The sequence below is a fragment of the Pyrus communis genome, chromosome 16 (genome assembly GCF_041283825.1).
Source record: "Pyrus communis isolate YQ-2024b chromosome 16, ASM4128382v1, whole genome shotgun sequence".
In the NCBI taxonomy this organism is placed as follows: domain Eukaryota; kingdom Viridiplantae; phylum Streptophyta; class Magnoliopsida; order Rosales; family Rosaceae; genus Pyrus; species Pyrus communis.
The window spans coordinates 15,383,682-15,410,015 of record NC_142580.1 but is presented as its reverse complement, the minus strand read 5'-3'; the positions used below and the strand labels follow the sequence as shown (position 1 = coordinate 15,410,015).

Sequence of the window (26,334 nt, the reverse complement as noted above, 5' to 3'; positions counted from 1 at the left end):
AGGACCCTGCGTTAACACATGTTAAGGTTAATTAAGCACGCCCTATATCTTAAAACTAGTTGGAAAGACCACATCCTTAACGGCCGGGTAGTAAAAGTCACAGTCGAAGACATTAATATTAAGGGTTTAGGGTTTAAGCAGTTTTTGATTTTTTTTTTATTTTTAAAACAAGCAATATTATAAATGTTGAACACAAAAATTTTAGTGCAGAAGGGAACTCTTATTGAAAGCGCCTTGAACACAGAACCTTAAGTGCAAGGAAACTCTCTTGTAGAAGGTAGACTTGAACACACAACCTTAAGCACAAGATGGACTCTCATTTTGTTACAGCAGCTACAAGTCTCTACATTTTCTTTTTTTTTAAATAAACGATATTAAGGGGGTGGACTTAGCCTTATAATAGACTAGTAATAATGTTGTTCAAATTCGCCTTTGACGAGAATCGAACCTAAAACCCACTTACAAATGAAGAGGAATACCACTAGACAATAGTACTAAGTGGCTCTCTACATTTTTAAATTTGAAAGAAAATGAATGTCTTTTCATATGTAACTAATAAAACGAGAGCAGTAACTGTGTTTATAACTTTATATACAAACTGCCAGTGAATTGTGTGTTAGGTACTAATGTGAGAATTTAACCAATATATCTTTGTTTTTTATTTCCGGCCAATGGCAATATACCTATACTTGATTCATTTAAATTTGTCTTTTATTGGATAAAATTTTTGTCCCAAAATCAAATCATTCAATTCTTACTACTCTCTCTCTCTCTCTCTCTCTCTCTCTCTCTTTCTCTCTCTCTCTCCTGCCTCTCTATATAAACCTCTTTCATTTCCCTCTAATACTTCTTAATAAGCTCCTCTCTTCTCCTCCTCTTCCTTCACACACACACAACAAAAATGGTGAAGTTCTCAAAGGAGCTTGAAGCACAGCTTATACCAGAATGGAAGGATGCTTTCGTCAACTACTGGCTGCTCAAGAAACAAGTAAAGAAGATCAAGCTTTCAAGAGTCCCCAAACAACCCCCAGACGCAGCTGGAGATTTCGGTGTCTCCATTTTCGATCCAGTTCACTTTTTCACTAAAAAAATTAGTGACAAGTTGTTCAATTACGATAACAAAACGGAGATAATTCAGGTAATCAATTAATGCACACATAGAGAACATGTCAATAGTTATATATGTATTAGCTTATTAATTTTCAATGAGCTTTTTTTTTTTTTTTGAGGTTTATAGGTGGTTGCTAGGAAGGGTTTTGCTTACTTTGGATTTTAAGGCCAGTTTCTGGAAATTGTTAACAAGTTTACAAATCTAAAAGGAACCGAGAATATTTTCCCAACACTCGGTTAACCTAACTTTCTTTCTTTCCTCCCTTCTTTTCATTAGTTATTTCCCCAATATAAATAAAGTGGTGTATTTTGGATTGTGTCATTTTTTTGGTGGGTTGTGTTCAGACCTGTAAAATACTCAAGTGATCACGTCATTTTCAGGCAAAAGGTTTTGGACTGTGCTTCCTGGATGTTGATTCCTAAACTGATACTCCGATACCTCTGCTTCAAATATTCTTCAGTCTCTCTCTCTCTCTCTCTCTCTCTCTCTCTCTACGTGTGTGTAAAAGTTACGTTCATTTAGTACTCTATCAGCCATAACATCCACTTTATTGACAGAAGCACCAAAGCTTTGCTTTATTGCTGGTGCCGTGAATGGGTGCATGGCGCAAACATTGCACTTCAACTTGTGTGGCGGATATATCTAGCTACCTAGCCATTTTTCAAAGACCCTTTTACTCCCATTTTCAACTTCTCACACTTAACTTTTTATTAACCATTGAATTGAATAAATCAACGATTAGGGTTAAATAAGTGTGTAAAAGGACAGAGGTTAAAAAGAGCGTGTGTTTATCATTTTTCTCACGAAACTAACACCAAAAGCTTTTTCTTAATGCAGAAAAAAGAAAAAACAACAATATGTCATCGATATTTTTAAATAATAAGACAATATTCTGCAAATTGATATATAGTACCAAACAATAATTTCTCTTCATAAAAAGAGGTTTTTTCCACTGAACATTTGCTATTGGGCTGCCGGGATCGGGGATGACTTATAGCGGCTTCTGTAATCTTTTTCACATCAAATACATGCTCTTTTGCTTTTCCGTGAACGTACATTAAAATTTGTTAAAAACGAACGTCAATAAAGTAGCCGGAACAGAGTCCTGCAAGTATTGTGCCCTTTTGGTCTGGTTACACACTTTTTTGAGGGTTTCGATCTTTCACACGAAAGCAAATTATGGAACGGTTGTAGTAGTAGACATACTCATATCACGAAACCATCGTGACCATGAGATAGTAAATCCAAAACCACCATGAAAAGGACACTAAAAACAATGACAGAGGTCCCACAAATTAATATGGATCCTTTTTCTGTTGCACAGGTGAAGAGTAAAATCATGGAGGATGGTGAGGAGGAAGAAATTTTCGAGACCGAGCTCGCTCAGTTGTTTTCTTCGGAGGATGAGGTAATAAAAAATAGGGGTTTTTTGATATGGGTCCAAAGTAACTAAAAATTGGACCTATTTCAAAAGGTAATCTATAAAATTGGACCTATTTCAAATTTTCCCTAAAAAAAATATTGGTACAAATTTTACAACTAAATAATTAACCAATCCACAGTAATTAGGGTGACTAACCTTAGTTAATATTTTACTTATAGAAACCTTTTAATTAGGGAAATATTTAATGTACTGGGTTGGTGTTCATGTAGGTCAGGGTGTTTTTTGAGGCACTAGATGAAGAACTTAATAAAGTGAACCAATTTTACAAGACCAAAGAGACTGAGTTTCTTGAGAGAGGAGAGATTTTGAACAAACAGCTACAGATTCTGCTGGACCTCAAGCAAATTCTCAATGACCGGCGGTGGAAGAATTCTGGAACAAAATCGAACATGCCGAGTGTTCCCAGCTCATGGTCTTCTTCTCCTCGGAACTCCGACTTCAGTACCGGTAAGCCTCTTGTTTCGAAATAGGGCATCTGCTTACGTTTTCTGTGCTGATATTATACTCCCGGCCTTATTAAGAGTTTTGCTTACATGTACTTCCACATGATAGGTTAGTGGAAACATATGGAAATTTCGAGGCCATGGACCACATGATAGGTTTGCAAAATAAGACTAATACAGAAAATAAACCATTTAATGTTGCTTTTTAGATTATGACAAGGCCGTGGACCAACTAATAATATGCCCAGAAAGGGAAAAAACTTGGGTCGTTTTACAATTTCAATCAAACCAAAATTAATTCCGTCACCACTCTTCAGGGTGTTATGGCTTCTTTAAGCCAGTGCCCTAGTAATTAATTTCAGTCTTCAGTTTGTGGCTTAGTAAAAGAAAATTAGGGCTTTCTTTAATCCCAAAATCATTTTTTTCTTTATATGAAGTCACTGTTAACGAGGAAAACTGCCGCCACAAAATCATGTCCTATACCCAACTTTCTAGTAGTGCTATATGAGGTCACATTTCTCTAATTGCAAGTATTGCTTGCATTCTCAATCCTCTTTCACGTTTGCAAGTGCTAATTTGTCAACTTTGTAGGTTTAATGCATATACATGTGCAAATAAACCACTTTGTATGGTATACTAAACGTATGGGAATGTTCGTGGTCTTTATGGCACTTTGGCTTTCAAGTCGCAAGTCTAATCGTTAGTGCAATTATCTAATATCCTCTATCACAGCTAGAAAAAGATAAATTCTGGACAAATCCAAATCCTTAACGCTAGTATCAGCAACTTTTCTCCTATTTGAGAACGGCATAGAGAAAATCTTTCAAAATTTACCCTTTCTGTTGTGTCTCAAATATTTTCCATGTTCCACTATAAACTAATTTTATACGAATTAACATAAGATTTAGGTAACAGTCCCTTTTTAATCAAATCAAAATTTATAAAGAACGAACAAGAATGTGCATAGGGCAAACATGCGAAACGTAACCAAAAGGTAACAGAATCCTTGCCTCCTATTTGACGTGAGAGAGTTTGAGAAAAGAATTGGATTGTAAAGAATTTTTCGAAAAATCAAAATCAAAATTGTGCTGGCATGCATTAATTACTAGCAATAGACCTTTATGCAGAGAGCTTGGCGGAATCGAAAACTATTCCTACAGAAACACAAACTAGTGAAGCAATTGCAGCATTAGAAAAAAATGGAGTTAACTTCATTAACACGGCAACTAGGGGTAAGACCATGAAGGGCAAACCTAAAATGGCCATGAGGATTGATATTCCAAACACAACACCAACAAGGACTATCACAGCTGTTACTTCAATGCTTTGGGAAGATTTAGTGAACAATCCTAAAAAGGAAGGCCCTGGAGAGTTCATCAATCGAAGGAAGATACAGTGTGCTGAAAAGATGATTAGAGGGGCATTTGTGGAGCTCTATAGAGGCCTTGGTTTGCTTAAAACTTACAGGTTCTCTCTCTTTCTTTTAATATAATTACTTTGATTTACCAGCTAGGGATAAAAAAGCTACATAGTGAAGTTGGTGTGATTGAGCTAAATTTACTTTTTCAGACTCAGTTAAAAGCAATCAAACCAATAGCTTAAGACGTTTGGGGTATATTTTCTGATTCTGTTAACAACAAGAGAAATAAACCGTGTAATAAGATGGGTGTCGTGTCGATTAAAGGAATAGTCAGCAAGATGATCAGTAAATGTGGCTTAAATCTAGTTTGTTGGAAGTGAATGACGTCCTCATTAATTTGGACCACATATTCTGTCATTTGTATTTTGAAAGTACGTATAATATTCGGTTTATATACATGTTTAAGCACGCGCAGATGACACCTTTGCAGAATCCATCACTTTACTTATAAGCATATGAGTAAATATCTTCCAGTAGCAAAGCATTAGCAACAGTTTTCTGAAAGTTATATAACAAATGACTGTTTTTATGATGCTGCTGATGTAGGCATAGGGTGATAACACATGGATATGAAAATTATCAAGGTGGTGATACCATTTAGTAATGAATAATGCTCTTTCTAAAATAGAGAAGTGGAAGGAATCAAACACTGTCTTAATAGTGAAAGCTACTTATGCAGTGCAAGTGCAACACTGCATCTACGCATCACTTAGCTTAATTAATGATTGTACCTTTGGAATATGTTTTCTTTAAGTAGTCGATTAACTATCTAATCAAATTTGCAATTTTTGCAGCACACTGAATATGTTAGCTTTTACAAAAATCCTAAAGAAATTCGACAAGGTAAGATATTATTGATATTCTACCATTTTTCACCCTCATCTAATTAGCAAATAAAAAATCTCAGCTTTATGAGACATGATAATTTTTGGATATTACAACTTCCTTCGCACACTTGTAAGTTATAACTTGGAGCAACTAAACTTTTTCATGTATAGGTATCAAACCAGCAAGCATCAGCAAGTTATTTGAAAGCAGTGAAGAGATCACATTTCATTAGTTCTGATAAGGTAACCAGTCAAATACCCTAGCTGCAACCCTAATCTAGCTAAGAAAATTTTCTCCGCAATATGATACGTAGATTTCTAAATCCTATTGTTTTTGTTCTTTTAACTAGTTTAGGAGAATGGGTTTTAATGGTTTTCTGATGGGGATTGTGTGCATTATTATATATGGTTTGAAAAGGTCGTGAGACTAATGGACGAAGTGGAGTCCCTATTCACAAAGCACTTCGCCAGTAATGACAAGAAAAAGGCAATGAAGTTTTTGAGGCCACAACAAAACAAGGATTCTCATATGGTCACATTTTTTGTTGGTAATCTCTCTCTCTCTCTCTAATATTTATGTACGTGTGTATATAAATCATCATTTCATTTTTTGTTAAACTGTCTTTCATAATCCACTATATCTAGTGACAAATAAATAATAAGAGCTGCTAGTCCAATGACTATTTAACCATGTAAGTAATGCAATATAATGCATGATTAGTCTTGGGGCCAACATGAACCTCATTCCATTGTATCGTATAAAGCTTTGCTTGCCACTAATCCTGATAGTGGGATTGCTCAATATATAATTGAATGAATGGTGATCACAAAGTTTCTTGGGGCCCCACAAAGTTGTATGAGTTTAGTTGTTTGGTCTGATTGTGGTCTCCCTCTTTTAATAAAGTTTAATCTTTTTTGGTTATGTTGTTGCAGGTTTGTTTACAGGTTGTTTTGTATCATTGTTTTGTGTGTATGCAATCTTAGCGCACTTGTCTGGTATATTCTCTCCTAATACAGAAAGGGATTACATGGAAACTGTCTACCCTGTTTTCAGGTGCACTCTTTATCCTCAATTTTTTTTTTTTATACAACGATATATTTATACTTAGAAGTCAAGATATAAATTGGTATCAATTTGCTATCTATAAGATTAGAACATACAACCTTTCATTTAAAATTGATAAAAAAAAAATATTACTAACCGTTGTACTATGTAGCTTTGATCCCAATAATTATATCATAGAATAGCAATATATAGTTTCTATTACAACCTATCTCAAAGTAAACCATTTGGACTATTGCGAACCATATTGTGGACAATATCACTAACAGATCAGCTAGGCTCACTTGTAATATCGAAATTAACTTGGCTCCTCAATGAGAGGAGGGATTTCTCCTCAATTCACTACGTAGCTAGGGATGGGCAAATATCCATTGGTTATGGGTAACTGCGTTTATCCGTCCATTTAAATTTGACGGTTACGATTATGGGTAACCATTTAGATAAATAAATGGTTATGGGTAGAACCGTTTACCCATGAAATTTAAATGGGCGGTTATAGGTGTTACGCACGATTATAAATGGGTACCCATTTAACCGTTTATTTTAATATATGTAAAACTAAAAAATAAAATAAAAATTAGTTTCTAACTAGGTTTAGTATCCAGAGATATATTTGGTTATAAAGGGCCATAATACATACATATATATATATATATATATATATGCCTCACTTGAGAGAAGAATATACTTGATAGAACGGGCTAATATTTAATATATGTGATTAAATATGCTAAAACATTAGTGTTCGACAGTTTTGTTTTGGAGTCTTTTGGAGTTTTGACCAATTCAAGATAATGACTACCTTGAGCATTTAGAAACATGTTATTATTAGATGATGCATATATATATATATATATATATATATATATATATATATATTTAATTGGCCTCGAATTTTCAATAAATATTTGACCCCAAAATTAGAAATCGATTAAATGGCTTGGATCGATGAACATTTATCAAATTAGCCTATTAGCAGATTGATGCCTACTTTTAAATATATATATATATATAGATGTATGTATACAAGAATATTAATTAACCTACAACCATGCATGATTTTTGTAATAGATTGACCATCAAATAATTGGGAGACATCGCATATATTCATAAATAATATTTCCGTTAATATAAAAATATATGTTTAATGTACTTATAACGGTATTTAATAGTTAGAAAAATGAAAATTATGACAAATTTCTTTTTAATTTTCAAGTTGTTAAAGAAATACGTAGACGGGTAAAGAAAAAAAAAATAAACCGGTAAGCGGTTATGGGTAAATGGGTATGCGGTTATGGGTATGGTTAACCGTTTATAAACGGTTATGTGTATGGGTATACCCGTTTATATAAATACCCAACGGGTAAACGGTTATGTGGGTAAAAGCTTAATTAAACGGTTATGGGTAAATAATCGCAGTTACCTGCCCGCCATAACCGTTGCCCATCCCTATACGTAGCCGATTCAAGGAACTTCATGTTTATAATTAGAATCGTTCATATTATAAATTCACTATGTAAAGATCATCTCTACAAAACAATCAATTAAATATGAGATCGTTTAGTCATAGAACTGTACTAAAACAGAAAAAGGATTCAGTAAATGAATTATGAAACATCTATCTACTTTCTATAATTGATTGACTATACAACCTTAGTTTTAATTGACTCTTTGTAAATATGATCTTTACTGAGTGATTTACAATACGAGCGGTTCTGATCATAAGCACGAAGTTACGTGAATCAGTTACTAAGTAAAATGAATAGCCAAGCCTTTCTTGTATAAATCTAGCCATAACTTTATCAGTATCGTGGCGATGAAATATGCATTGTCAGTCACTTGAATACATTAATTTAAGTGAAATATATCCTTAACATCTCGTTAAAGGCTAGTTAATGAAGTTTTTAAGCTTAACTACGCAGAATTTGTTGATTTATACATTTTAGTGGAAACAAACTTGGCTAAAAGAAAACTACAGAGACGTTGTTAGCTTACTAGCTCATTCTCTAACAGTTTAAACTTTCGGGGTTCTGTGGTATTCTAGTAAGGCATTAGAGCTTTAGGTGTATGAGGTCTTGGGTTCGAAACCTCTAATCAGTTCCCAATCCTTTGTTGGTTTGCAAAGTGACGATGGGGCTGTGGCTATGAATTTTCTTTGTCTGCATTTCAATCCACCCCCAAAACTTATGATGAATGAAACATTTATCAGTGTGCTAACTCTGAAGGGTGTCAATTTGTGCAGCGTTTTTGCATTACTCAGCCTGCACTTGTTTATGTATGGATGCAACCTATTCATGTGGAAGAGTACAAGAATCAATTACAACTTCATATTTGAATTCCAACCAAGCACTGCCCTAAAGTATCGTGACGCCTTCCTCATATGCACAACCTTCATGACAGCAGTGGTTGCTGCCATGGTTGTGCACCTTATATTAAGGGCAAACAACTTCTTACCTAGCCATGTTGATGGCATTCCTGGACTTTTCCTTCTGGTTAGTTCCATTGCTTTCGTCAAGGTCTTGTTAGGCAGATAGCTTGGACTTGGACAACTTATATAAAACATAATATTCATTATTCAAGCTTAAAAGAAAGTAACTAAGAAAATTGAGCCACATATCATGAAGCATTGTTGCTAATCCTCAACTCAATGTTCCAGTTTTCCATTGCACTGCTCGTGTGCCCGTTTGACATCTTCTATCGACCAACTCGTTACAGCTTCATCAAAGTAATTCGTAACATAGTCTGTTCCCCACTTTATAAGGTACATTTACTTCTTTTCTCATTATCCCATCAATTATTATTTGTTAACAATATTTTGAAATCAGTTAGCACAAAGAAGCTCTAATCTTCTTTTTTTCTCTTTAAATTGAAACATATGCAGGTTTTGATGGTAGATTTTTTTATGGCTGATCAACTTACTAGCCAGGTAATCATAGTAATATGCAGTGATAAAAAGAAATTTCTAAGGCCAAATTGCTCTAAAATTCATCTTTAATTTACATGGCCTAATATATATCTCCCTACTTGTAGATCCCATTGCTGAGACACATGGAATCCACAGCATGTTACTTTCTTGCCGGAAATTTCAGATCACACCAATATGAAACCTGCCGAAGTGGAAGGCTATTTAGAGAGCTGCTTTATGTTATCTCGTTCTTGCCGTACTACTGGCGTGCCATGCAAGTAATGCAGATTCTACAATTATTTTTCTGTTCGGTGAAAAATCATAATTCTTTAGTCCCACTAACATGTGACCTATCAATGCAATGAACTTCTAGTGTGCAAGACGATGGGTTGATGAATCCGACGTTAACCAATTGGCTAACATGGGGAAGTATGTTTCCGCCATGGTGGCAGCCGGAGCAAGGATTACATACGCTAACAACCCGCACAGCCACCTATGGTTTTATATAGTAGTGATCACCTCTGTGATGGCTACAGTCTACCAGTTGTACTGGGATTTTGTCAAGGACTGGGGGCTTTTCAACCCAAAATCCAAGAACCCATGGCTAAGAGATGAGCTCGTTCTCAAGAACAAGAACATCTACTATGCTTCTGTTGTAAGTTTTTCTTTAAATCTTTCTGAGTTTTATATGCATAAACCACATTCAATTTCTCAAACAATTAGTGTAAATTTTATGTAGGCCTTGAATGCGGTTTTGAGAGTTGCTTGGGTAGAAACAGTAATGGGATTTCACAGAATTCCGGATGTTGAGTCACGTTTGCTGGACTTTCTGTTAGCTTCGTTAGAGGTTATCCGGCGAGGGCATTGGAACTTTTACAGGTGCATAATTGTTTTTGAACAAAATATTTGATCCAATGTATAGGATAACTCCCGAGTCGTATCCTTCTCTACAAGCACCAGAAATAAAACCACAAGCTTCTCAACTTGCTGTATTTTTGTATCAAACAGGTTAGAGAATGAGCATCTAAACAATGTTGGCAAGTACAGGGCAGTGAAGACAGTTCCTTTACCATTCCGCGAGACAGATTCTGATGGCTGAGATGATCCGGTCTAACATGTATAGAAACCCCGAAATGCTGATATGGGTAAAGTAAAGCCAAGGCATAAGGAATCCACATTTTCTTATATCAATGTGTGAGATCCTGCCATCTATTCATCTGATATTACAATTCGGAATATGAATTGTGAGGCGCCAAGTGTAATGAAGAAAAGCACTTTTCAAATGGAATAACATTTTTCTGCTGTACATTTTGGCATATTAATTTGGATTTGCTTATGTACGTCTATGAAATATTTCTCAAGACACTTCCTTTTCGGATTTACCACAAAAATGTTTGAATCTGAAGATAATGATCTAATCTCAGATACAGGAAAAGAAAACTGGAGTAAGTGATCTGATTCCAACAGTTTATCTTAATTTCACAGAATAAATAACACAATTAGGGCTTACCATTTCTTGGGAAAGCTGGTCCGATATGAACCTTAAAATCAAAGTTTTGGGTTTGAAGTTCTGCATGAGAAATTTTACTGTGAGAATTAAGTAATGTATGCAATTCAGGAAACGGCACCTCTGTAGAGTCAGACCTGTAAGGTTTTATGGGGGTTGGGCCCGTTAAGTAAACGGATAACTTAAACTTAACCCGTTAAGCTAACGGAATACCTAAACTCAACCGTTAAGCCTACAGGTCACCCGTTAACACCCATTAGAGCTGTAAATATCATTTGCCATATGCAAGAGAGGTGGAGCTTAGCTAGCACTTATGCAAAAGACTCGTTGGTGTTAATATATGATCACCATTGTTAGTTTGCTGATACAGAATGAAGCTGATATGGACCACACACCGACATCGCCGGTAAAATTAGGTGACTACAAGCAGTTCCAATTTCCAAGTTCAATACCAAGCATCCAACATTGCAACAAAAATAGCAGTTTTCCCACTGTATTCTTATGGAGTGACGGAAAAACCCTATTCAGTCTCTAAATACAAAAACCCATAAAATGGAGCAAGAAAACCAATGGAGGAGTAATCGAGTAAGTGGACTGAGACTTACATCATCCCAAGTGTTGGTGCTTAAGCTTCTGCAGTTGCATTTGATTCAAGTTTAATCGAGTAAGTGGACTGAGACTTACATCATCCCAAGTGTTGGTGCTTAAGCTTCTGCAGTTGCATTTGATCCAAGTTTCTTGTTTTTTCTTTCAATTTTGAAGTGTTTGTTCTTAGTTTGTAATGTAAGGCTGAGATTAAAACAAAGCTAATAGGCTAGATGTGTGCCACATGTCATAACAACTCACTTATACACTAGTACAAAAAAAACACTTTGAGCGATGCAAGTACTCCGTCATACAAAATAAAAAAACGTCGCGCAAAAATTAGCCCAACGAACCTTCGTCGCACACCAACCGTCGCGCTAAGGCAATGACAGAAGGGTATGCGCGACGAACCGTTGCGCCACGGTGGTCACTTCTTCGTCGCGCAAACCCTTATTTTTTCTTTTCAAAAATATTTTTATTTAATTTTTAATAAATGTTGTAATTAAATTCTAAACAATAATTAATAAACCAAGAAAAAAGTATTTAATTATAAAATATATAAAAATGTACATACAAGATGTTTGAATATAAAAGAAAAAACTACAATAAGTAGTCTTCTAGGCTTGATGCATCAAGCTACCGCCTGGGCGAAATGGTTGGGAGGTCGAAGGTGGAGCAAGATCAAGTGCTGGCATCGGGATTTGGAGGCCGGATATCTATAAGGCCCGTAAGATCATACCCATCTTCTTGTCCTATGCTGAAAACTGGGCTGCAATCTTAGCTTCTCGGGCTTCCCGAGCAGCTGCTTCCCAGGCCAAAAACTGGAATGGGTAGGAATGTGGGAAAGTTAGTTGTCTGGATGAATGCAATACTACGCACACTAACTTTACACCTAAATCACATCTCTAGCAATGACTTCAGGTCTATCCAACTTGATTAAGAGCATTGGCACGCTCCTCATTGTATAAATGGTACTACATTACCATTTAAGAGACCTTATACTCTATCCGTTCCGAAAAAACGTCGTTGAGTTTTTTTAAGGATATTCGAGAGAACAATGATCATCAATGAAATCACAGAAGAAAATAGAGTGAAATATCTTTGCACTACCTCAAAAAATAAGCCTGAAGCTTTGATTTGGGGCCAATTGGCTACCTCCCAACTGGGAACACGCAGCCTGTGGCTGACTTGAAGCCTGGTGATTGAGCAATTTACTTACTTTGGCATGACCATTTGGGACACTTAGGTCGAACTATGATGCTACAATGCATCTCCTTACCCGAAGTAAGGATCTTGTGCCTACAAGCACACTTTGCCAAGCCTGCTTATTAGGGAAATTGATTTTCTAAATCGTCCCTCGCAAAGATACGAAACGACTCTCTTTTCATAGTGGATTTAAGGGAATATATGTGGACTAATCCAAACAAAATGCATACCATATAAATACTTATGGTTTTGGTTGATAAATCAACAAATTGGTCACATGTTTGTCCACACACATTGCTGCTAAACCTCTTGACCGATTTTAAAGGTTCACCACTCTTCTTATCCCTTGAAGTCTAGGAGACTGGATAATGCAGGGTTTATATTGACAGTTTTCGATAAAGTATTGTATGTATTTTGGGTTTATAATTGAACATCGAATTTCCATGTTCACCCCAAATAGCCTCGCACAGTGATCATAAAGCGCAATTTAAATGATCGCCCGGACCTTGGTGAATGTACCAAGTTTTCAGTCTTTGCCTAGGGCTATGAAATCTTGTACGCAGCTATGTTGGTTCACCTTAAGGACCATTGCCACCCGACATATTTGACGTTACAATTGGTTACTGGGTACAAACCTGACGCTTCGTATTTACACATTTGGGTGTGCATTCCCTGTGCCAAGTTGCGCCGCCACAATGTACCAATATGGGTCCTCAAAAGAAAGATGTGAATCTTTGTCGATTATGATTCTCCTTCACACTAGCTTTCTTAGAGCCCATGCGATCTCTTTACCACTTATTTGCAAGTTGTCACTTCAATGAGATAGTCTTCTCGCCGTTAGGGGGAGATAAGAACGTCAACGTTCCTGGAGAACGGAGCGAATTTTTGTGGACGTTTCCCACTATGTCTCATCTTGATCCCCGTACCGCACAAGTGTGATAAGAAAATGCGATGTATTCTAGCTTTCAGAATGTTGCTCTATACGCATTCCTTTGATCTAGCTAAAGCGACAAAATCATATACCAGCTGCAAACATGTCTGCAAGGATAGACATACTTAACAGATGTCGAGTCAACATCCTCGAAGGGTGTGCCACCCCTGTTGGACAATTCGGAAACCCCTGTTAGACGGTCGAGTACACCAGTGGATAGCCAATTAATCTATCTTAGCTTGGAGCACGACAGATCACTCGGTTCATAGGATTCACTTCCCTAGAAGATGAAGACATGACACAATAATGAATCCATACTAATCGTTGTCTCAAATCATTTCCATCTCATGAGATTAATTCGGATTACTCCCAAGACTTGAAGTTCTTGGTCCAATATATTAGTTTGGATGAGTTAATGGAATTGAAATGAGATTACCATTGATGATATTTTCACTTATATGGTAGTTACCGACATAAATGAAAAGCGACGATATCGAACCGTATTCCGTTGATTAAGTGATAACGTAGAACTAATTGGACAACCGAAATTACAATCCAGGTTAAAATTCCTTACCAACGTGTGTTTTGGACCTATTGTTACTACACTGCCCAAGGAAACCCCGTTGTTTTACAAGTGGGAAAGGAAGCGTAATGAGATGAGTGAAATAGTGTGATATGATGCACACTTTACAGCGCAAGGTTTCTCTTAAACGTCATGTGATTGATAGCAACGTTATGAAATGTGGTTAGTGTTTTCTCCATGGGGATATAGATACAAAGATTTACATGTAAGTTCCCGAAGAATTACATAGACTGGTTCAAATAGTTCCAAACCATGGAATACCCTCTTAACTTGTTTGAGGTGTTCACTTATGGATTGAAACAATCTGACTAATGTGGCATACCCGTCTAAGTGATTATTTGATTAGTCAGGGATATGAATGAATGCCCTTGCGTGTTAAACTATGAAGTCTTATTCCGAATTGCTAGGGTTACAATTTATGTCATTGATGCGAATCTCACTAAGACTCCAAAAGAGCTTGAGAAAACTGCCTCGCACCTAAGATGGAATTTGAGATGAATGATCTTGGGAAACTCATTTATGGCTTGACCTGAAATTGAAGCATTGTTCTGACGGTACTTTGGTCTACCAGTCGAACTACACCTTGAAGGTGTTACTTTTGAGTATACCTATGTTCGTTCATACGTTATATGTAAATGAAACCCTTGAAGAGGTTATGGAATCTGAAATTCCATATCTAAGTTCAACTTTGCACTTCATTGTACTTAGCTCATTGCGTTAGACAGGACATCTCCTTCGCTGTTAATCTATTTGTAAAGATATAGCACCGTGCCTACACACAACCACTGAATTGGTATTATAGAAGTACCCTGAAGGTACTATGATTTTAGGCAAATCCCAACGCATCTCGAGCGGATCCAACCCCCCTGATCCTCGGAATGATGCTTGCCTTGTTTTTATGCTGACACTGGTTACTTATCAAACCCACACAAGGCAAAATCCCTGAATGATTATGTCTTTACCATTAAGGGATATCACAATATCTTGGAGGTCCACAATATGACCTTAGTTGCGAAATCTTTGAATCGTTCCAAGACTCACCTCACTTCACTACGTCACACGTGAGACATCGTTAGGAGTTCTTGTTGAGCATATTTGAAGTACTTGTTGTTTTCATCCATCGTTGAGTCCCAACAATGATCCATGAAGACTATGCTGCATGTATCAACCCGACCAAGACATGATACACCAACAAAGTCAATGCCAAGACATATTGCGCCTACATCAACATCAGCAAAGCATCAAGAGATTGAAGTCATGCAAGCCGATCCTAGACAACCTTGCCGACCTCTATACGAAGTCACTGCCGAAGTCAACCTTCCAGAAGCTTGTTCGAGGAATTGGTATGCCTAAGTATTCATATGCAATGCTTGTAGTTCTCATTTAAAATTTCTACCAAACTCAGGGGGAGTATCCAGAAGTATACTCACTTAATCTTAATGTACTTTTTTTTCTTATGATTAAGAGCATTTTTCCCATTGGGTTTTTGCTACCTAACTAGGTTTTGACGAGGCACCCATTGGGGGCTGATCATACCCTTGTGAACTCTTCTACTTGCGACCATAAGACGTATAATTTTGACTTAATGCAACTTCTCACTTTTGTCCTTAGTCTATGGGTTTTCTCCCACCTTGGGCTTTACTATAGTGAGGTTTTGTGAGTTTTACCTTTTTATGCATTATTCCGTTGATTTGAGACTCGCATTCGCTCATTGTGTCGACTTCATCAACTGTAGTTACTTCATCGCTAAAAACCTGATTCGCCATTTAGTTGAGTATTTACACACTCAAGGGGGAAGTGTTGCAATCCTAGTAGATTAGGAATGTGATTGTTTAAACCCTAGTGTATCTAGGAATGTCTTTGAATATTTCCTTTAGTACTTAATATCCTATTAGAGTTGTAATCCTAAAAGGATAAGGAATTAACCTTCCCTACTACTATAAATAAAGGCACAATGGGTGGAATAGAACACACCTCACAATTACACATCTCTCTCTTATCTCTATATGTGCCGCACCCTCTCTCTCGATGGCCTCCATAATTGTTCAATAAATTATGCCTACAACATTTATCTATTTTTATTTATTTATTTTAAACTTGGGTTTATTAATTTCAATGACACATGCATGCATTATCGTATAATACTGTCTGCAACTGTCGAAAACACCAGCGAACGCACCGGTGTCATTGTCATTGCTACCGATCAATTAAGTTCAAAATAGATTGCAACATTAGATCTTTTGTGTTGGAGTAAGACATACAATGGTGACCTGTACGGGTGAGCTAGGGATTTGGGGTTTATGATTCTTACATGCTTTGTCCATGTATTTGTAAACACAAATTTTCTGTAGCACATGAAACAAGAATATGTGTACAAAATAATATTTGTATTATTACAGATGCCACGAGGTTTTGGCTCTTGGCAATGGAGGACAAGCGTTTGGAAATTTGGGAGTGTGGCGAAGAATGCAGAGAGTTTTTTGAATCTTCTAAGTGTTTGAGAATTTGGGACTTTGGGAGGTTCAGAGCTTCAACGTCTGGGTGTGGGAATGATTTTCTGGACCCCTTCTTTTTTTTTTGGAGCCTTGTATTTATAGATACTCCAAGCTTTGCCTGCATAAGAACCAAGACTTGATTTGTGTCTTGGTTCATGATTTATGATTTGACTACATTAGTTAACATTTGATTTAATCAAATAAAAATGAAATAAATCAATCTTCCGAGTTTGGCATTTTCATTTTATTTACATTTAAATTAATTAATTAATTAGTTTAATATAAATTTAAATTGAATAATTCCTTTTCGGCAAGTATTGACACGTGTTCTCTTGATGACTCGTCCAGTTTTGATGAGTCACATGCCATGTGTATGATTTGTAAGACACATGGTACACACTACGTAAGCTCTCACATATCAAATTTAATGCGTTCCTGAATATTTATTTTCACTTAAATTTGCATGCGTACAATAATATTTTGGGCGAGCTTTGTCCACATACTGATCAATGAGCGATTACAATATTATATATATGTGTGTCAAGTGATTAAAATGAAGATGAAAACAACTTACCAACATTAGAACACCGTCCTTTAATCAGAAGATTAAATGCCATTTTTTTTATCAAAGACGAAACAAATCACGAAGTTTGGTGCAGTCAAGATTTGTCATTCTCCACATGCTTTTAATGTTTAAATATTAAGTAACTCTCTTTGTCATTTAGTATTATAGTTTAATAGTATTCTTATTCACTTGTAAGTAATATCCTAACTCTTAGTATATAATATTTTACTTGTTGTAGCTAATACTGTTTAGGAAAGTAGATTTTAATAGGAGTTGGGATGTCAAATCCTTTTATCATCTTATTATTTGTGAGGCAATAAAAACCCACCTGATTAATATAAATAAAAGCATAAGACCATAAACGAGCGTGTACAATTTACAATCACTGAATGCCTTCTCTTTCTCTCTCTTGCCGTCCCTATCCACCTTACCATACAAGTTTTCCTTCAACATTTCCAGATTTTAAACCCCACAATTTTCCATAAACTAAAAACCTTGGAGAAAATTTTGTTTTAGTCTGGTTAAGAAATTTAAAGCCTTCCCCTTGCTTGGGGGGACAGTCTAATAATGGCTACGACATATATGACACGTATGCGCTTGCCACATGACTTTATCTGATCTCGTAAGTGGACAATAGAAAAAGCGCCTGTATATAGAAGTACAGAGAGAGAAAGAGAGACATGATATAGTTTCTACTTTCTAATCATATAAACTTTGGTTGGGCGTCTTCTCTTTTTTTAATTTCTCTTCTGCTCTCACTATACATGCAATTATTAAAACACAAAAAATAGCCAGCCAAGCTGTGTATCGATAAACAACCGTTCAATTTACAGAGAGAGAGAGACAGAGATGAGAAAGGAGTGTCATCCTTTGTTGAATGGGGGAAGAGGATATGCAGGAGATGATGGAAAATACAGTCATGGATTCTCTTCAGCTGAGATGCAGTCTTTGGCAAGTATCTGTGAGGCTTTATTACCTCCTTTGTATGAAACTGATTAGGTGGAACAACCTACAACCAACAAGGGTGTTCAGTCCTTCTACAAGGCTTCTGCGGCTCAAACTCCCATCCCCGATGAGGTATATCTCTCTCCACGGAGTTTTTATTTTCAACTGAAAATCGTTAAAAAGTAATTCTCGACGGATTCTAAAACTATACAGATCAAGTTTAATTCTAAGACTATACAAATCAAATTTAACGTAGAAAAAAAATGATATTTAGACTACATCATGAATGATCATAGTTATGAGTCTTACTCTTATGACCTAAAGAAAGATTCGGAGCTACTATTTTTATAAGTTGATAATTTTTTTTTAACAAAGTTAAATGAAAATGAATAATATACAATCACAAGTTAGGTATGCAAGTGGTCATTTACTATAATGGTGTAAAAGTGTTGAACCCTTGCACGACGGCGTGGGTTCAAACACTGTCGTTAGCAAATCTAACATCTAATTTAACAAAAATCTATCGTTTGACCAAAAAAAAAAAAAAAAAAAAAAAATTACAGGGTAGTTCCGGATTGACCGCACTAATATAAACTATTTCGTTTGTCAAACTTATGACTCTGAAGTCCTGTTATGTAATAATTTATGTGTAAAAGGTGGTGCTAAAGTGACAAATACAAACAATTATTACTGTAAGCTTGTATTCTTCAAATTAGGTCTTCATGTTTCTTGGATTTATTACATCACTTCAAGATATTCGTGGGCTGCAGGTTGCACAGCTATTGGTAAGAAGGGCCTTGATAGAAGCTGTGGTATTGGTTAAAGTGGTTTTGTGACTGGGAACTAAGTTGGGAACCCTACTGCTTTGTGGCTCTCTTTGTTTTGGTAAGACATGGCCCTTCGTTCACAACTTTTCAAGTTTGTCGTTGGAGAAAAGAGAAAAGGTACTGCAGAAGTGGTTCAGGCACAGGTTTCTCACACCAGTAAGGCTTGCCTTTACCTACATCAAGTTCCTTTGCCTCTACATTTTCTTCTCTCGGGTAATATTTTATTTTCACTCTCTCTAAACTGCACTTTCACAATTAATGATTTTTTCTCTTCAAGTTTTTTTCTTTCTATTTCTTATATACTAGCAATACCACACATGTTTTGCATGTGAGACAGTTTTTTTTAATAAAAAATGTAAGGCAGTTTTTGGGGAAGAAGTTGAGAGAAAATAGGAAAATGATACATATTTAAAATAGTACAATTACATGACTTGGATGACATCACTTAATACGGTAGTCTAATGATATTTTTCTATACTTGTAAGTTGTAACTTTTATTTTCGGCTTCTATAGATGGAGAGTTTGATAGAAAATTATTATAACAAACCCTTTGAACTAAATATCGTACAATCCTTTTTTATAGTTGCAAAGCATAGCGAGAGAAAAAAGAACAAGAAAGTTGACCGTGACGGTCGTAGCTCTATCAAGTAGGTACGCTAAACACTCGTAGACCGGTATCGTATAATATATATATATATATAATATATATTATTATAAAAGTTCGTCGAAGGGCATTTGCGGATAGTTAACCTTTCTTTCTAATTCTAATTGGGATAAGTAAGCACGGCAAGTGCTTCTCTCTTTTCCTGTTCCCGAACGGGAGGCACCCCTGTTAAATTCGGTTTTTTGCACCCTTATCCCCTGAGATATGAGCGGAACGGCGGCATAAAAGCCTTGGAACAGCAGCCACGCCTGATTCGACTCACCATTTATTAGGCCTTCTTTGTCCGCGCATTACCCTACTTCCTTAATCCAAATAGCCATCATTTAAGTACCTACAATATCTTACGGCAGCTAAAGCAAGTGACTTAGTTATTCCACAGCATTCCGATCAATACCAAGTGGGCTAACCAGAACTACTGCTAGTAACAGGATTTGCCTGCAATACGAGTAAGGGGAACTCTTGTTCGAGAACTTTATAATAATTTTTGGGTTGACAAATAGAGTACTCATGTTATATATTATATATGACATGATCAAACAAATTAAGAAATTGAACTGGTAAGCGGTTAGTGCATACAGATAGTGAAGGGCTACGTATTAGATCACTGCATGATAGTCATGAGACATCAAATCTTAAGAAGTTTAAAAATAACCAGTGGTTGAAATATCATCACCATCACGCGCCAGTGCAGTTGAATTGCTAATAATCAATGTTTAAAATAATCAATGTTTCCATATCTTTCTCTGATTTTTTGAATATTTCTATGGAAATATCAATGTATCGAAGAAATATTATACACTAATAATAATAAGATGATTATGCCTTAACATACTGTATCTTAGGCATAAATCCAGTTAGTACTTAGCCAATTATTCAATTAGGCATCAACAAAAGCGTAATCTTTCTTATCGGGCCACACCATGAGGTGACCAACCACTCTGATCATAATTAGAGAGCTACAAAGGAAGTTGTAGCTCTCCCCCCATATGAAAATTGAGCACATTTTGTTATCACGTCCCTACATACTTTTTGATGTGCAGAAAATTTTTAAGTTGAACACGAGAATAAGTTAAGACGGTGAGGTGGAACAGATGTAATCGTTGAGGCTTCAGATGTTACTTAACTTGAATACCATGAACACTTAGAAAAGGAAAAAAGGGGCTTTTAGATTCAAGTAAAAAAATATAGGTTATTTTTTGGAGTGAATTCAGTTATCTAATTGCATGTTTTTAACCAGTTTGTCTTTTTAAATAAAAATATTTATATTCATTAACTTTGTCATAAAGGTAGATTATAAAAAGAAAAAAATATGTAAAACAATTAATCTTTGTTATAGGTAGACTATGAACAAAAACCTATGGTATAGATAGTTAAACAGTTAAATATATATTATACCTATAAGCCAGTATTCTAAAAATCAGTCTAGATGGCGCCTAGACGTTCGACGGTGGCTGGTCGCCGCGATTAACCCTTAATCGATCACAAAATCGGTCAACATATTAGGTGATCACTAGGTGAGATTAGGCAGGACTAGACGGAGTTAAAGAGGTCCAGGCGAGGTTGGGCGTAGGCTAGGCTGGCGTCTGTGAAGCGGCCGGAATCTGGAAGCTTACGAATCTGAAAAAATTCGTGTTGCTGTCAATTCAAATAGACGTGTCCAACCCCATCTTTATTCTAATTGCATGGTTCCTGATCCCCACTAACTTTTTTACTAATTTTTAAAATTTTAAATTTCTTTATTTCTTTTCTCACTTAAATCAATCATTACATTTATTTTTCTATCTTTTCTTTTAATGTTTTATTATTCTTTTTCTTTTTAAGATCATATTATATTATTATGGACTTAAATCCTAACTTCCATATATATTGTTTTAAAAGTAAAAACATAACATTTATATCTTCTATATAGTAATTTTAATTAATTTTTATGATATATAATAAATTTATCCAAATCCGTTTTGTCCGCCTAGCCACCTAGGCATTAGGCCACAGCCCGCCGTCCGACTGGCGCTTAGCGTCTTTTAGAATCTTACTATAAACGAGATATGAAACCTAACTAAAAGATACAAAAACATAATACACCTACAAACAAGGCATATTAATCAGTGACACATGTTGATTATAAAAATGAATCTTTCATATACATAGGTAAATACAATTAACCTGTGATATAGGTTGATTATAAAAATTCAAGAAATAATTAGGAAGAAATTAATTTTTATAGGAAATCTTATCAATAAATGAATAATTATTGATAATAAAATAATCATATACTTGGATTGGACTTATTTTAACAAATTGGACTATTTCAAATATTTGCTAAAAAAAATTGGACTTATATTAAGTTTTTCCAAAATAATACTTTATAATTTTTTGTCACTGTTTTCCCCGCAATAGTCAAAACCAAGTAGCCATTAGGGGGAGAGATTTTCAATGTGATCGAATATGGGGCAGAAAATCATATATATATATATATAAAGTGAGCATCTTAAAATGATGAAACATTAAAAATACCATAAATTGTCCTTTAAGAATTTTAAAAATTACAAGTGGATGGATCTTATAGTTCAAGTGTCCTTCCACCTATTTATTGACATATGCATATGTGCTCCATGTTCCAGACACTTAAAATCTCTCTATAAAGGGAGTGGCTCAACTCATTATATGCCCTTACAATCATACATAATTTTTTAAGTATGACATGTATTTATATCCTTACAAGCTAGTATTAAGCCCTTAAACTTAGTTTGACATTAATTGTCTCTCTAAAACATATTATCTTGTGAGAAAGAGAATTTCATGCAGGAAAGATACCTAATCCCGGAATCAAGTATACCAATTAGTCTTCGGTCTATTGGTAATTTTCTCTAATCGGTAGGAGGAGGACTAACATGAATATATAAAGTATTTCAACGATCCAAATTGTCTATTTTTTTTAGGGTTTTTCTCAAATCATGTCTACAAAAGCCATTCAAATCCAAAACAATACGACCGGTGAATTAGATGACAGTCATTTTAGTATTTCTTTGCATAACCGTATTCATCCATTTTCTTTACTACAATTGGACGTCTAAATGTTTTCGTTTGTCAAATTTTTGTAGGAATGATATATGAATGAAGAATTGAAATATAGACAATTTAGATCGTTGAAAAAAGTTACAAAATAGACCCTACAAAGTGTGCATAAAAATGGGTCTCCCAATCCTAACCCTATATATATAGGGTGGATCCGTGACACCAATTTTTTCCACACAACTTTTGACACAAGTTTTTAGGTGGCCCACTCTATAATTTATTTCAACGATCTTAACTGTCTATCTTTTAGGTCCTCCCTCGAAAATCATCTATACCAAAAATTACCAAATCTGAAATCATATGACTTTTGGATTAAGGGTTTAGGATTTCTTTCTGTATTCGTCCATTTTCTTCACTACAAATGATCGATGAATGATTTTCTAAAAAATAGAAGGTTCAAATCGCTAAAATACATTCCAGAGTGGACCCCACATAAACTTGTGTCAAAAGTTTGTGAAAAAAGTGGTGCCACGAATCCGTCCATATATATATTTGTATATATATTATCTTCGTATTTTCATGTGTCATACATAAGACCTCCTCTAACTAAATGAAGACTTGTAATATAAAAAGAACTAGATCAACTGATCATGTGTGAGCTTGTAGAAGTCTTGGATGGTTATTTATTTTTCTTTTCATTTCATGGAGGTCATGTGTAAGTTTGTATTTGAATCCTTATCCTCCTATCCCTACTCATGCCATGCCACTTGAGAAAAAGCATATGACCATTAATTGTTCTTGTGTATATAGTTTTTCCTATAGGTGAGTTATATTAATGTTGACCTACTGATGTCAAAACACATGACAGAAAATAACAAGACTTTCCAATAATTATGGATTCAAATCCCATGAGTTGTGCTAGGCAAAATCCCCATATTTAATTTTAGAGTAGTTTCAACACATTTGAGATAGCTTAAAACCCTGTTTGGTATTCTTTTGGAATGAATACTATGTAGTTTAGTAACATTCATAATTCTTGAAAACTATAATTTAGTTTCAAATTGAATACCAAACAATCCCTAAACTTTTCAATCTTTAATCTCTTCTCACAGGTCGATGAGAATGCAGAAAATGCAATATGGCAAGCCATTGGATACCATGTAGAATCTGATGATCAGGAGGAACGTAAGAACCCTTCAAAAGTGCAAGAACAAGAGAGACCTCTTCAGAAAGGAATCATAGAAACAATGCTTGAAACTGATACCATTCTTCTAAATTCCCTTGAACAGAAAGGCCTCCAAGTCACACATGAGTCCATAAAAAACATTTACAACATCAAATGTGATGATGTAGTTGTTGGTTCTAGTTGTGGAGGAGGTGTTGCAGCTATTGTTCTTGCAAGCTCAAGCCACAAGGTCATCGTTCTCAAAAAAGGAAACCACTTCACTCATTTAGATTACTCTTCTTTGGAAGCTTCTTCCCACGATCAGCTGTATGAAGCAAAAGTATGAGGCATTCTTGTAACTACTGATGGAAAAATTATACTTCAAGCCGGATCAACGGTTAGTGGTCGCTCTGTTGTTCTCTGTTGTTAATTAGTCAGCTTGTATTAAAACACCAGATTATGTGCTTCAAGAATGGAATAAGGATCATACAATCAAGTTTTTTGGGGGACAGAAGTATCTTTCTGCAATAGATAATGGGTGTGAGAGAATTGATGTTACTGAGAATTGTATAAAAGAAGGGTTTCAAAATCAAGTACTAAGAAATGGGTGTGAGAATTTAGGCCTCGAAGTTGATATTGTGCCTCAAAATTCTTCGAAGAGCATTACTGTGGATCTTGTGGTTATGGCTGCAGGAAATGAGAGAAAAAGGGGACTGATTCTACATGGCTGGTAGATGCAGTGGATCATGGTGCAGTGATCTTAACTGGATGTAAAGCCGAGAAATTTGTATTGGAAACTGGCAAGAGTAAACGTAAAAGGAAAAAGAAATGCTTAGGAGTAATGGCAAAAGCTTTGAGCAATAGCATTACAATGAAGCTGCAAATTGAGGCTAAAGTTACAGTCTCAGCTTGTGGAGCTCTTTTGACACCCCCTTTAATGCTCTCTAGTGGACTGAAAAGCAACAATATTGGTCGAAATCTTCATCTCCGCCCTGTTTTAATGGCCTGGGGGCACTTCCCCGACTCAAATTTAGAGTTCTATGAGGGTGGAATAATTACATCAGTAAAGTGGTATCACCAGACTTTAAGGCAAAAGCAATCATAGAAACACTGGCATTAGGGCTGGGAACATTTTCTGCTTTGTGCCCATGGGAGTCTGGGTAAAACATAAAGAATAGAATGCTGAAGTTTTCAAGAACTGCCCATTTGATTTCAATTATTAGAGATAAGGGTTCTGGGGTAGTTACGAATAAGGGAAGAGTAAGCTATGAGTTTTCTGCCTTAGACAGGGAGAACATGAAGAAAGGCCTAAGGAAGTCACTTAGGATTCTGATAGCAGCATGAGCAGTTAAAGTTGGCACATGTCACAGTGATGGGCTGAGACTCAAATGTAAAGGGATTGATACTAAGGAACTAGAGGATTTTTTTCGACATGGTTACTGCAGATGAAGGGCCGCAATCATTGGTCGAGAATTGGACAACCTATTCATCAACTCATTAGATGGGGAGCTGTAGAATAGGAATCAATGCAAAAGAAGGTGTTGTTGATGAGAACGGGGAGAGCTCGAAAGCAGAAGGCTTATTCGTTTGCGATGGTAATGTTCTTCCCAGTGCTATTAGTGTCAATCCCATGATTACCATCCAATCAATTGTTTACTGTCTCTCCAAGAAAATAGCTGATTCTCAAACAAATGAGGAGTTTTCCTAAGTTTGACTGAATCATTAGATTTATTTTTCTCCACACCCATACACACAAACACATACACATGCCACATGGTACAGGACACCACCAACCAATTTCTTTTCAAATCGACGGAAAATTTCTAAATTTTATCCTTGTTATAATAATGTTTTAGCAGATGTTAATGAGTATTGGTAAAATGTGGACATTGTTGTATCATCATGAGAAAGATCATATACATGCACCTATGTTCAAATGTTTCTTCAAATTTATATTATTTGAGTGCAGATATCTAGAAGCAGTGTCATACAATGTATTGGTTATATTATATGAAAAATACGGTTGGTTTAAACCAGAAATGTATGTTATGCACATGTTAAAACACAAGGAAACAATATAAAGTGAATGTCCATGGTTTGAACATCAGTTAACTTCTTAATGACTCATGATTTGTGTAGGGAAAGAGCTAAATGTCTGTTAACCCGATTCAATTCACCCGTTAAAATGAGCATTTGGGTGGTGTACTTAACAGGTCATTTTGGGCTACCTGCAAACCCATTAGTAGCCGTTAGTTGAGGGTGTATATGTAAACCTAATCACACTGCGTCAGTCCTCAATTGCCTTGACTGAGCCGCCACTAGCTACAATCCGCCGTCACTCATTAATTATTACAAAGAGGGTGAAAGATCACTCGACGGAGGACATTGCTTTAGCTTCGTGTTAGTGTTTTATGATATGCGTGTGTGGTAATCAAGGTATTAGAGCTTTTTTTTTTTTTTTTCAAGCAGAAAATCAATGAAATAATGATCTCTGCTTGAAGAGCATGAAAGAATGGAGATGTGAGAAAATCAAAGTCTTAGCTCCTTGGATTCAATTCAGGTGTAACTGAATTGACGCTTACAAGAAATGGAAATTGAGGTTGAGTTATAGCCATTAGAGACGCACATACTCA

The 26,334-nt window shown here is 35.7% G+C and overlaps 1 protein-coding gene and 1 pseudogene across 2 annotated transcripts; both read left to right on the top strand.

Moving 5' to 3' along the window:
* Nucleotides 1–846: 846 nt before the first annotated feature.
* Nucleotides 847–10,605, top strand: LOC137730532 (phosphate transporter PHO1-like). 2 transcript variants are annotated; one of them, XM_088687120.1, is made up of 15 exons: nucleotides 847–1,138; nucleotides 2,436–2,519; nucleotides 2,765–3,002; nucleotides 4,126–4,465; nucleotides 5,213–5,261; nucleotides 5,417–5,488; nucleotides 5,664–5,793; nucleotides 6,179–6,299; nucleotides 8,551–8,800; nucleotides 8,965–9,069; nucleotides 9,190–9,234; nucleotides 9,339–9,491; nucleotides 9,587–9,868; nucleotides 9,953–10,092; nucleotides 10,222–10,605. In XM_088687120.1, exons 1-15 carry the CDS (start codon nucleotides 902–904, stop codon nucleotides 10,310–10,312), a joined length of 2,337 nt encoding a protein of 778 aa, XP_088543246.1. In that variant the 5' UTR covers nucleotides 847–901; the 3' UTR covers nucleotides 10,313–10,605. The 2 variants fall into 2 exon arrangements, with proteins under 2 accessions (XP_088543246.1, XP_088543245.1); XM_088687119.1 differs by having other exon boundaries at nucleotides 4,114–4,465.
* A 7,308-nt stretch (nucleotides 10,606–17,913) lies between these two features.
* On the top strand, nucleotides 17,914–25,409 carry LOC137732755 (long-chain-alcohol oxidase FAO1-like; annotated as a pseudogene).
* Nucleotides 25,410–26,334: the final 925 nt, after the last annotated feature.

Excerpts from the sequence above, each read along its gene's own strand:
- LOC137730532 (XM_088687119.1), top strand. The coding sequence starts at position 902 with ATGGTGAAGTTCTCAAAGGAGCTTGAAGCACAGCTTATACCAGAATGG. Across the intron at positions 6,300-8,550 it reads ACTGTCTACCCTGTTTTCAG|CGTTTTTGCATTACTCAGCC; the intron begins GTGCACTCTTTA and ends CAATTTGTGCAG. Across the intron at positions 10,093-10,221 it reads GGGCATTGGAACTTTTACAG|GTTAGAGAATGAGCATCTAA; the intron begins GTGCATAATTGT and ends TGTATCAAACAG.